This window comes from Bipolaris zeicola, assembly GCF_000523435.1.
Source record: "Bipolaris zeicola 26-R-13 unplaced genomic scaffold scaffold_59, whole genome shotgun sequence".
Lineage (NCBI taxonomy): Eukaryota > Fungi > Ascomycota > Dothideomycetes > Pleosporales > Pleosporaceae > Bipolaris > Bipolaris zeicola.
In genome coordinates, this window is record NW_006912108.1 from 96,991 (window position 1) to 109,753 (window position 12,763).

At 53.3% G+C, this 12,763-nt stretch overlaps 3 protein-coding genes across 3 annotated transcripts; 2 read left to right on the forward strand and 1 right to left on the reverse strand.

The window, feature by feature from the left end:
• Positions 1-326: 326 nt before the first annotated feature.
• Positions 327-3,076, reverse strand: COCCADRAFT_94197 (uncharacterized protein; the record flags this gene model as incomplete). Its single annotated transcript, XM_007713354.1, has 2 exons — positions 327-1,984; positions 2,038-3,076. The coding sequence occupies 2 exons, from the start codon at positions 3,074-3,076 to the stop codon at positions 327-329; spliced, it is 2,697 nt and encodes an 898-aa protein (XP_007711544.1).
• Positions 3,077-9,477: 6,401 nt separating this feature from the next.
• COCCADRAFT_94177 (uncharacterized protein) lies at positions 9,478-10,704 on the forward strand (the record flags this gene model as incomplete). Its single annotated transcript, XM_007713355.1, has 1 exon — positions 9,478-10,704. The coding sequence occupies one exon, from the start codon at positions 9,478-9,480 to the stop codon at positions 10,702-10,704; it is 1,227 nt and encodes a 408-aa protein (XP_007711545.1).
• Positions 10,705-11,639: 935 nt separating this feature from the next.
• COCCADRAFT_36139 (uncharacterized protein) lies at positions 11,640-12,076 on the forward strand (the record flags this gene model as incomplete). The annotated part of the gene is made up of 2 exons (XM_007713356.1): positions 11,640-11,648; positions 11,711-12,076. 2 exons carry the CDS (start codon positions 11,640-11,642, stop codon positions 12,074-12,076), a joined length of 375 nt encoding a protein of 124 aa, XP_007711546.1.
• Between the last annotated feature and the right edge of the window lie 687 nt (positions 12,077-12,763).

The following is a 12,763-nucleotide window of genomic DNA, read 5'->3' on the forward strand; positions in this document are numbered from 1 at the left end:
TGTGCAAGAGTATGATGCTTTCCACTTGTTCAATTCAAGGCTATTATCTCATTCATTGGCAAATATCAAATTCGTGAAGAAATTCGTTTTCTTTTCGAGCATCACTCTTTCTTCTATCTTCAGATGAAAACATTTCTACAAATCACCAACGTACATAACTTCAAAGGTACCGTAGCGTAGTACCAGCCAAAGAAAAAAAAAACACTCCCTATGCAACATCTCCCCCCCCCCCCCTTTTTTCCCCTCCCCTTACTACTACTTCTCCACTCATGGGCACATTAACCCGCCCTTTCCCTCTTCATCCACTCCTAACTCGATCCCAGATTTTACTGCTCATGGGTCCCGACAAACCTAGGCGGAAGATCCAAATCCCAGCTCGGGCGCTCCACGAGCACGACTTCTGGCGCTGAGCCATCGTCGCTATCAGCGGCAATAGGGACGATACCGAGAATGGGTCTGTACTTGAATGTGTGCCACCATGCCTCGGTGCGCTTGGCGAGTGCGGTACCATTTACCGTGTCTTCTGCTTCAGTCTTTGTGGGTTCGGCGTCTTCGTCTTCGTCTTCTTCTTCTTCGGCGTCTTCGTCTTCGTCGTCGTCGGTGGTGCGAGGCACAGCGTTGACATCGACCCATTTCCCACGACCAGTCTTGTCCGCCTCGTCGCTGTGGAACTTGCGCATTTTACTGACTGGAGCTTCTTTCCTGGGTATAACGTCACCCGCGCCAGACAAAGTGTGCTTGAGGGTTTCGCGCTTGCGTTTTTTGCCGTTGGACTCGCTGGTGTCGGAGGGGGCGAAATCTTTGGATAAGTCAAACATGAAGAGCCATTTTTCGCCGTAGAGCCATATCCGTTGTTGGGAGGCGGAAGAGTCCCAGATGCAGCCTTTGGCGGGGAGGTCGATTTGTTTGTATTCGCGGGGGTAGCTGGAGGGCGGGTTTCGGCGGGACCAGTCAGAGAGGCGGCCGGACATTACGTCGAAGAGGTAGAGTTGGTGCTCTGCCGATACGAGTAGTAGTTTGTACTCTGTAGTAGGAAGCTCGTGGGATTTGGGGTGCGGGTTGTTCCTGGTAGCATGGACAGCGGGCTTACCGTTTGGTTCTGGTCGATCGGAGGATTCTAGGTTGGGCTGGAAGGAGAGCAGCACAGGTGTCGAGTCCAATCGGGGGAGCAGATGACCTGAAGGATTTCGTATCCAGTGCTGTCCAAGGTATATGATCTGTTCACTCGGCTCTTCCTCTTCATCATCCGAACCATCATTGTCTGCCATGGGGGTTGAGTCGTCGATATCAATCTCTGGGGCAGTCGAATCCTCGTGTCCTTGGACGACCCAAGTATCCACATATCCAGCAAGATCAACAACAGCGAACACGTTGCCATCCCTTGAGAAATCTGCATGTGCAATGGATCGCTCGTAGATTCCAGAAGGGCCACTGAGAGAATTCCTTGCAATGGTATCACGATCCAAGCGATGTAAGGCTTGCACCTTCTCCAATGCACGGGGTGTGTCTGCTGTGTCATCTGTCCTCACAATCCTGACCAACCGGATTTCATCAGTGGCCAAGACAGCAGCGAGCCATTTACCAGTTGCAGACATTCTCAGCGACTTCGCACCCGGGATCGAAGGCATTTCCAACTTTCGCACACGCAGTCCAGCACCAGCTCCAGCCTGTTGATGTAACAGCTGAAACAACTTGACCGTGCTGGCTGTAGAAACAGCAAGTAGCCCACCGTCGCGAGAAATGGAAACCGAAATGATGTTTTCTTCACCCTGGAGAGCGAGTCGTGCCACCACCTTGGGCTTTTCTGTACCGTCCTCCTGTGGTTTCACACGCCAGATACGAACTTCAGTATTCCACCAGCTGACCAGCAACCTTGCATCTGGAGCACTTGTCATAGGAGGAGCAGGAGGTAAAGCTGGGAGGCCACGACTGAGCTCCTTTCCGAAAGTACGAATGGGCACAACAATGGGCTGTGTATCAATACCTAGACGTATATATATTAGTCGATTACTACTGAACGTAATAGGATTGCTCTACCTCCGGTGACGACAACGCTGAGTTTGTTGCCTTCGTATGTTGTCATGGCTTTGACATCGTGCTCGTGATACCTCTGGTGGGACACCTTTCGCCATTTTCCGCTCTGTCCCTGGGATTGTCCCTTCTTGCTTGTGTAGAAGCAGGTGCGTCGGTCCATGCCTGCACTGAAAATGCCAGATCCATCGCGGGTCACAGCCAGATCGAGGACATCGGCTTCATGTCCGGATATCCGTTGTGTCTGACTGTAGTTCTTGCCGCTGTAGGTTCTAATATCTCCGGTAGAGTCTCCAGACACAAAGTCGCCGTTCGGAAGGCATTTGACCTTCCATACCAAGATCTCCTTGGGGCCACCGTGAGGCCCGCTGCCCAGGGAGATATTCCTGATTACATTTCCGTTTCTCGTATCGAATACTCGGATCATGCTGTCTGCGAAGCCGGCGAGGACCGTGTGCTGATCCTTGTATGCGATGCTCAAGGCGCGCGCCTTTTTGTTCGTAGCGCGCGAAACGAAGCGCTCAAAGGTAAGGTCGTTGTTTTCGGTAGACAGAAGAACAATCGTGCCGTCAGCGCAGCCCGCAACAAGCCTCTGGCGCGCATTGCCCTCCTCTTTCACGGCTCCCTTTGCCACATTCTTTTGCCTAGGTTGGACCGCAAAGCACCAGACCTCGCTATGGTTTCCGTCCGAATGACGGGCGGGCAGACCAGTGGTAAGATCCCACTCGGTAACTGTGCTCGAGTATCCAATGCTGAAAAGGCGCAAGCGACCTGGGACTACCTTGCCTTGTGCATCGCGCTCATCCGGCTCTTGAGTCCAAGCCAGCCCTTCGACGCTCCGATCTTTACCGCCATAGAAGACCTTCTCTTGGAGCCATGATCCCTTTGCTGGGTCCCAGATTTCGATATTTCCGTTCGCGCGCCCGATAGCAAGTCTCAGCGACTCTGGATCTTGCTGTCCGTGTTCGGCTTCTGGATGCGAAAAGGCAAGCGCGTTGATCGCAGATGGCGGGAAGGGTACGAAACGTGATCGGTGGATATCCATGGTTGATTTTTAGGGGGGGGGGACTGATGAGCCTCTGATTGATCCAAAGCTGCGCGCGGGTCTACAAACCGAGCGCTAGCATCAAGATACTACACTCATGGTACTGAAGGAGCTGGTTCGCGAAGTTCTCTCGAACTCTTGGCAAAAGCCGACTTTGACTTTTCGGTGGGTCCATTCGGAGCTCGGCGAATGTTTCTCCGAGATACTGACTACCTCCGCATCATCTCCGCAGCCGCCTCAGAGTATCATCAACTCAGATGGTTCGTACAAAGCAATAATGCATCAGGAGAAGTGAAAACGATCTCGTATATGTATCTCATTGACAAATAGGAATTCAAACGCCCCAAATAGGTCGCCTACACCTCGTACACTGCGTCGGCATGTCTCACGCTTCCAACCGCCTCCTTCGACGACTAGAATCATCTACCTGATCCTACGGGCATCGTAAAATGTTCACCTGATGGCTATTCCTGCGTCTATACATGAGGGGGCTTTGGGTGTGCCGTATACATCTTGGAGTGATAACCTGCGACGGTCTCGACTCGAGGCAGGGCAGCTGCAACTCGACTCAGTCATGCATGCCTCCCTATAGCACTATCCCATCACAACTAGTATCAATCACTCAGGACGATAAGAGAACATACTCTGTTGGGTGTACAGGTGGTTATGGAGAGAGATGGCTGGTTTCGATGATTGTTGACTATGTAGAGGTGATGCCCTATATGTGTGCTACGAGTGATTTGCAACATCTGTGATTTTCAATTGAGCCAATAGATTTGGTGTACACTACGAAATGCTTTGTGGCAATTCAGCCTTGGGAATAACAAGTTGGGCGAATTAGTCGTATGTAAGGACGAGATGGTCTCGGTCGGTCTATTCTCAGGAAAAAAACGGTGCAGGCGCGCTTTGTTTGCGGAAGCGATGACAATTCTGCATAAAGAAAGTTCCGGCGTTGCAGAAAAGGCCTCGCCACAAACCTGTAAGAAGTCACATGTTGGCCTCTCCTGACAAGGTTACGCGAGTCAAACTGGCTTCAGCGGCCCACAAGCGGACCAAACTCAATGCATCAACGCCCGCGTACGTCATGAATAATAAGGTGTTGCCATGCACGCGTTAGTGGCTTGACGCAAGAAAAAAAAGAGGCGAAAACCTAGATGATTGTGCAGGCGAAGAAGGACTTTGATATGGATACAACATCACAAAGCATGTCTGGCAATTGTCTGAAACTAGGACTAGTCAAGGCTGGGCAGGCCCGAGATTTCGTACAATTTGTGATGGCGCAACCACAAAATGATATTAATATTAGAATTCCCAGGGGTCGATGTGAGCGGAGATCAATTTGCGCACGATCAGTCGCATGTGGACGGGGCTTGGCGTCCAGTTGAGGTGGGATGAGCGTGTCCCATGCTGGTTACGGTCTTGTCATCCCGACATGTTTCAAGATGCCTGGTGGTGGGTGGTCTGTGAAGTGTGATTCTGCGCGTAAATGGCACGCACCCGACACGAACGTCTGAGGGGTTTTGCCACACCCAAGACACGGTTGAAAGCATCCGCTATGATAATGGTGGTGATGATGGGATGGAACAAAAAAATAAAAAAGGACGAACCTTGGAAACGTGCATCCAGACGGGAAGCACTGGCCGATGGGCGGGGTATTTTAGTGGTAAGCAAGTATTGCAGCCGGCCTCATTATCCGTGGGACACGAGACGGTGATCCAGTGGGAATATGCCGATTGCAACAGATAGGCGTTGCTATTCACGCTTGTTGCTACGGAAGAGCGGGTAGTGCTTATTGAAACATGCAGCATGCTATCTACTGGGCGTTTCCAGGGACAATGGAAAAGTTTGCTCGGTCGTGCCAATATGCACAGATGTTCTGACAAGTGCATGCGGTGTCCAGGTAACGCTCTTTAAGCGATGAAGCTGAAGGCCCGGGAGGCTTTCATGACGAATCATCTGCAGCTCGGCGGCAGGACTGCAGACGTCGGTCCCTCGTTGCTGGGGAGAATGGCGAGCCCGTTTTTTTTTCACCCCGACACCACCAGCGAAAAAAAAAAGATCCGCTTCTTGGAGACAAAGGCAGAAGAAATTTGCAGGTGGTGGTGATGCTGGGAGTGAAGATCGGCCCACTTGAGGCAAGTACCGTGCCGTAAGTAAAGATTGTCCGACCGAGGCAGCGCTGAGAAAGGGCACGGAGTAAGATGGAAAAAAAAATAGACTGGATCCTTCAAGTCGCGTGCGCACAGTCAAGTACTTTAAGACGCGTTCAGTTCGCGACTTGTGACATAATGTTTGCGTCTCGGGCGTGCTCTTAGGTGCAGCAGTGGCTGGCTACTAGCTGCAGCAAGGCGATGGGGACAAGACGTGTTAGGGGCGTGAATGCGGAGTAAATCGCGTCGACGCACACGTGCTATTTTCTTTTCTCAGATGATGAAGGCGAAATGGCAAGATGGCGCTAATGCTAAGATGCTTGATTGTGCGATGATGTGCCCAGCCGCGGTTCAATATCCGAAGCCGGACCAGCTGATGGAGTCGGGGAAATGATTATTGTATGTACAGGGAATTGGATAGTATGTATGGAGCAGAGGAGCAGATACGTGTGTATGATGCAGTAGCAGTGGTGGTAGTCATGGGGCATCATTGCAGACAGAGGGCTTGGAATGTAGTAAGCATGACGGGTAGAAGTACGCAATCGTGGATGACGGCGGTATGAAGATGTGCAGGTCATCCAAGGCAGATGTGGAGGAGGTGCTAGTGTGGTGGGTTGTAGGGCCGAGTGGTGCTAGTAAGCCTGCAGGAACTCGACGCCATTTGACACTTTGTGATGCAGCCGAGCAGAGCTTGCACTTCGCCTAATGTGAGGAGCCGTGGCCCGCATGTTGTGTTAGTCGCGAGACTATGATATGCAAGTATTTACCTTCCGCATTTAGGGCATCGACATTTGAGTCCTTGCTTGTTGGAGATGGTGAGTACGTAGGGAAGTAAGTCGAGGGCAGAATGCTACTTGGTTGGTTACTTAGTTAGCCAGGCGCCCAGCCTGACAAGGCTAGGAGGCGAGGGGATGGGGAGGGGCTGCATGCGGCGCCTTGTGGTCTTTGTGTGTAATGGCGGACCGTATAATAAGGCAGGTTGTTAAGTATGTCAGGTCAGGTCAGTGAATGGATTCCGTCCGCGGTGATGGTGTATGATGTTGAGCAAGGGGACGGCTAAAGCGGGAGGGTCAAGGGCGTTGGGGTGGAACCCTTTGAGGCTGGCTCGGGCGCAGGCAGTCAGTAAGGTGCAGGCAGTAGCAGAATTGGCAATTTCACGCCCTCTGTTAGGTTCAGACACGCGTTGCTAGTAGATTGAGCCAAACGCGTGGACCCCGGCGTGCGCCCGCTAACAGCCAACGATGGCAGCCGAGCTGGGCAGCCTCGGGCGGGCGAAACACCAAATGCTATTTGCTGCCACAGGCCAAACAATGGTTTCAACGGCCGGCAGCGCGGGCAGGGCCAGCCAGCCAGCCAGCCAGCCAGCCAGCCAGGCCAGTGTTGCACCAGCTGCCGCGACGGCTGCGTGAGGGGGTGCTTGTCGAGTCATCCGCAGCCTCTAGGGGCGTCGGTGTGTTTTCCTTGTGGGGGGTTTGCAAAGGGGAGGGAGTGTAGCCAAAGCGGCAGTCGAGGAGATTCGCAGCTGGCAAGATACGACGCGTGACAAGGATGCAACGTGCCGGCAAGCTGCTTTTGCTGGAGCTAGTGCGGCCGAGTGGTAAAAGGAGGAGCAGTTAGCCCATCCGCTGGGCAAATGATGACGATATGCCGTCAAAGGGCCCCCCGCTTGGCCGAGGCCTAGCCTCAGCAGCGCATAGTGTGTCAGGGGAACCACGACGGTGCGTAAATGCAAACCGCAGCGAGTGAGTGCTAGGTTAGGCCTATGCTCGCCTCTTGGCCGTGTCCAGAGCATCTTGTTTCCTGTGCGCTGCGCGGGCGGGGGGAGAGACATTGGACAGCCCTCGCAGGCCATGCTGCAACCTTGTATAGCTCTGCATGAGTGGCCTCACCGGACCTGGCCCACGGCGCTGATTCGAGCAGACGACATGCTCACGGTGCAGCCACTGCTCAGCTCAGCCCAAGCCCGTCCGCCCTGCCCGTTTATCCCATCCCATCCATCCATCCAAATCCATCCATCCCATACTTTGCGTGCCTGCTGTAGATGATAATACTCGGCTGCTTCTGCCTCTGCCTCTGCCTCTGCCTCTGCTGCTGGCTTGGGCGGCCATGGTGCGTTGGGGAACAAGCAAATAGTCAGCACGCACCCTCCTTGCATCCACGCTCATGCTCTACACACCCACTCTCACCCACTCACACCCACGCACAGCGCCGCCTGTGTCGCGACAGCCAGCGGGAGCCGCGACATTGAATAGTGACATTTGGCGCAGCACACAGACACGACTAGCACGCGTTCAACGAGCGTGTTCCTGGACGAAGCTTCCCAGGCGCAGAAAACGCCATGGTTGATCCACAATGGGGCACGACGGCGGCGGAACATGCATCGGTTGGCTGTGCGCTCTGGGCGTACGAGGTTCCCTGTTCCCATGCTGTACAAGCTGCCGTCGCCCGCATCCGGCTAGTCCATCTCTCCTAGGGCCTTGCTCGCCCACTCGTTTTCTCCAGCCTGCCTCCGTCTGTATCGTGCTCTCTCTTCTCCCTCTCCTCTCCCTCCCTCCCATATCCTCTCTTTCATTACGGTCGAGCACGGAGAAACTTTGGATCTGATGTGGTGCTGACACTCTCGGCCCCTCTCTTTCCATAAAACTCCCCACCTCCTGCTCTCGGTCACCCACTCCCGACCGCCGTCTCTCCTCGAATAGGACCGTGAAGAGTACCAGACTCCCTGTGCCCTCCACCGCTACCCATTCATCCGCCGACTCCCTCCCTCCCTCGTCTCTCGCTGGACGTAGAGATACTCGCTGTAACTCTAGTCCTTCGCTCCGCATACAGCCGCCAACCTCCCCCCTTCAAGACCCCTCTGTATCAACAGCCTCGCGTGTGACAATTGGGCTCTCATCTCGGTAGGTCAAATCCCTTCTTCTCCCATCTAGCTCCGCATTCCCCGGCCTATTTGTCTTTGGATCCTGCGACCGATGTTTTCCTCTCCCGTACCGTATTCGACGCGCCTACCCTCATGGATCAAAGCGAGGTTGAGTCAGCTGGAAGGAGGTGGCTTGGCAAGTGATCAAGTGAGAGATTGGTAAGGGCAGCCCAGAGGCGGACGGGGTTATGTTTGGAGTCGACGTGTGAGGCTCTGCTGGAACTGTGTCTGGAAGGGCCAGTTATGGGCGTTTGGTTGCGTTCCAGGCGTGCGGATTGTTCTTGCCCGTTGTACCATCGACCAAGAGGCCACCTCGGCAATATCACGATACTCCCTTGCAATCACAACTGCATGACATGTCTGCGTCCGTCATGATGCCACGTCCGACATCTACAGATCGACCGTAAACCAGAGGTACTCCGTGGCTCATTGCCGGGGGTGATTGGTGAGCGCGCGATATGGGTTTGCTCTTCACCATTCACCGCCCGTCACCTGACCTTGCCGGCACTACCGTTGCTCCGTATCCGACCAAGCCGCTCTGCTCTTAGTCAGGCGCCCACTACCAATACTCTCCCACCATCGACCACTGCCTCTTGTATCGCCAGTCAGAACTTCTTCCGGAAATTGTTTCTCTACCTGTCCAGGCTTTTGCCTCTTCACATGAACAAACACTGACCATTCTCCCTCTTTAGACTGTCTGCCACCAGCCGCACCAAGCTTCCACCAGCGCCGAACAGGACCTGCAACGTAGGTTCTCATCATTATGAAGTATTCATGACCTGTACTGACACTTGCTTAGACCTAGTATCCCGCTCCGGATACTTTGTATTGTAATCCATCTTCTGGCGATTTACCCAACCCGGCGGACTCGTTAGCTCGTGCTCTGCCCCATTTCGAGACCCCGTTCAATTTCAATCTGTCTTCTGGATGCAATTAGCAAGGAACTCGCCCTCTTCGACTTCTTCCACTGTCTTTTTTGTGTTTTTGCACACACCTCACTCGCTCACTAACATAATAGCACTAATTCTGTAAAGGTATGTCACGCGCACGAGGTCCTGGCGTCCTGTCAAGCAGCTTTGATCCACCACTAACACGATTGGACCAGGCTCTGTCCACTACAACTGGTTCCCGATATTACGCACTCACCAAATCGGACCACAGACCTTCACCTATACCAACTAATACCAGTCTCTACACTCGTTGCCCTCTAGGCTGCCACTCTCTAATCCAGCTCACCATTTGAAGCTATCCACTCACTCAACCACTATATAACCCACGTCTATCCCGGAGACCTGACGACCACCACCTTGACATACCGACACCACTTCACAATGGCGTACGACCAGCAACAGCAACAGCAGTCCCGCTACGGCAACTGCGACTCGTACTTTGTCGAGTCACATGACGATGGTGTCTATGCCATGCGAGCCGAGGCTAGAGAAAGGCACCGAGCCGTATCCAAGATGCAACAACGAGCCATTGCTGAAGAGCTTTCCAGGCTCACAGCCGATGAGTACCAAGAGGATATCATGCAACACATGATGCACATGGAATCACAGACCCTCCCCGATGTAAACTCCATCGACATCCAGACTGAGATCCAGTGGTTCATGCGCCCATATCTCCTTGATTTCCTGGTCGAAGCTCACGCTGCATTCCAGCTCCTCCCCGAGACTCTGTTCCTCGCCGTCAACCTTCTCGATCGCTACTGCTCCCGTCGTGTCGTCTACAAGCGCCACTACCAGCTCGTTGGATGTGCTGCTCTCCTCATTGCTGCTAAGTACGGTGACAAGAAAGATCGTGTACCTACTGTACGGGAACTCAAGTCCATGTGCTGCTCTCTGTATGACGATGAGATGTTCACCCAGATGGAGTGGCACGTGCTACAGACTCTCAACTGGATGATTGGACACACCACAGTCGATGCATTCCTCCAGATTGCCCTGTCCGAGGCCCCATACGATGCCGAGGTTGAGCACATGACGCTTTACATTGCTGAGATTGCACTTTTCCACAAGGAGTTTGTTTCCACGCGCCCATCAGTCCTCGCACGATCGGCTCTCGCTCTTGCTAGGTGCATCCTTTCGCGACCACAAGCACGCAACACCGACTGGTCTGGTGCCTACGACCCACAAACCGTCATTGGCCTGTCCAACCACCTATACCAGCCATCCCCTGTGCTCTCTCGCAAGTATGCTTCGATGCATTTGTCAGCCGTGTCTGCTACCGTCGATGAGTTCCTTCAGCGACAGGCACAGATCGCGCGCCGACAAGCAGCTCCGCCAACACCGCCACCCACGGTAGTCATCGACGAGCCTAAGCCTGCCTCGGAAACGTTTGGCCCTCAAACACCTAACAAGAACCCATACGCCTCTGTCATGCAGAACGGATGCCCTACTCCGCCAATCACACCGGAAGGCGAGCAGTTCACATATGGTCACGTTGTCAAGTCACAGCCTGCTTCTCTGTATCCCACCACACCTACGTCGGAGCATGCGCCACCGCAACATCAAGGTCAATACTTCCACAACCAGTATCTCCACCCCCAGCACATGTAAGCAATTACTTGCGCCAGGTAGTGGCTGGTCATCCTCTCTGTCAAAAGCACTCCCACCCTCTTAGGCCTGTCTCGTCATTGTCCAAGAGGGTTGCGTTGTACCAAAAACACTCGTACATGTGCCTCATTGCACGGTAATCCTTTCTAGCATCTCCAAGCGTTTGTTCCCTGTTATTCTGCGATATCAAAGAACACCCCTTTCCTGTTTCAAGCATTTTCTTTTGTTTAGTCCGACCAAAAAAAATACTGCACCCTCGCCCGCTTCTTGGCCTACTTGCTCTGGTCAGTGGCTTGGTTTGCGGGGCCTAGGTCAAGTCGAGCACCCTTCTTCTTGGACATTGTCTCCATCTAATATGGGTCTTCCGACCTGCACTCACGGCTTGAGGGGAGGAAAAGCGGCTGGAGGGTGAAATTGGAATACAAGCAAGCAAGCACAATCAAGCTCACTCGCAGATTTTGTTTGCTTAAGCGAGCAGAGATACCCTTCTTTTTTTTTCTCAATTGGAATCTTTTTTTCGGGCCCCTTTTTTTGTTCCACGGGTGTCCGACGTTTGTCTTTTTTGCGTGTTTGGTGGGATGGTGAAGAGAGTGCGTGGCATGCTACAAGCATGGTTGACGTCTAGATTGTACTTGACAGCGGGGCTGGAAGCGCTACGAACATCAAATAGCTATAGAAACGGTCGCCCTTCACCACTTGATTCTCCCTGCACGCTTCTATTCTGGTATATCCATGTTTATGTGTTTCAGCCTGTGATGGCCCCAGCAAGTTGCGTTGGGCGAGTGGATGCTTTGACGTTATGCGACGCAAAGCTACGTCCACTTGCCACAGGTTTCACAGTCAGCAATGCAACTTGAAGTCTTTAAGATTGCCATGCTCTGCCCATCGAGCAGTCAAGCACTACAATTCACGTCATTTCGATGCATATGTTGGCGAGTATGCCTCTAGTGAGTATTCCAACACACGGCCGCCTGGGCGGGGGCCCTTCACTTCACTAACACGCTCAAAGATCTCCATTACAGCAACAAGTACCCCCACGGGAGGAGGCTACCGAATCTTCTCGCCCTACACCGACGACGACACGGCATTTGCAAACAACACGCTCTGTCCGCGATATGCCGAGTGCGATCCGACGTCTGCCCCACCGTCTCCAGCCTCGATTGAATCGCTCGAAATCTTCGACAGCATTCCTTGGCGAAGAGACTACATTGCACTGGACCCGCGTACCAGGGCCAGACACAGCCGACTACGCGCAGGATGGATGCAGAATAAAGTCCGCGCCACAATTGTACTTGTGCTTTTGCTGCTCGCCGTCTTGGCTGCCGGTACCGCGCTAGTCCTATATCTATCTGTTGTGCATGGAAAAAGCAAGTGAGATAGACAGGAAAGGGAACAAGAAAGAGAGAGAGACACACACACAGAGAGAGAAGGGAGGGTGGGCAGGTCATCGGAGAGGGTGTGTGTGTGTGTGTGACGCACATACTCTTTCTTTAAGGGCCCAAACATGAGGCGAACATTTACAGGGTACACACCACCTCCCACCTCCCCCAGGAAAAAAAACATCTCGCAGAACATAGCCTTTTGAGAGATCTTCCCCGGAGGACAATAGTTGGTAGACTCTGAACGATTGCGTATGCCCGCAGTTTCGCATACGGTCACGCTCCTCGTAGCCCACAGGACCACAAACAGTCCCCGAAGCGCGGTTGGCAAACGCAGACGTGGCATGACCTGTTTTCCAAGGACGGACCTGGTAAATTTACATACCTTGGGTAAGTGTATTTTGGGAGTGGAGAAGAGAGAGAGAGAGGGGGGGGGGTTGGGCAATCAAGACAGTTTTGCCCGCAAGGAAGTACCCTTGAGAAGCCTGCGCCCGCCTTCCCCCTAACCCACCACCCCCCAGCCACGACTTGCTATCCGTCTCACCCTCTCCTCTGCGTTCCGCGGGTTTATATCTTACTTGGGAAAGAGGGTAGTAAGCATGACTTTGAGCAAAAGGCAAGTTCAGCGGTTGTGTGGGTCCCGAAAGGGTGTTTGTTCCCTTTGAACGGGGGGGGGGGGTAGT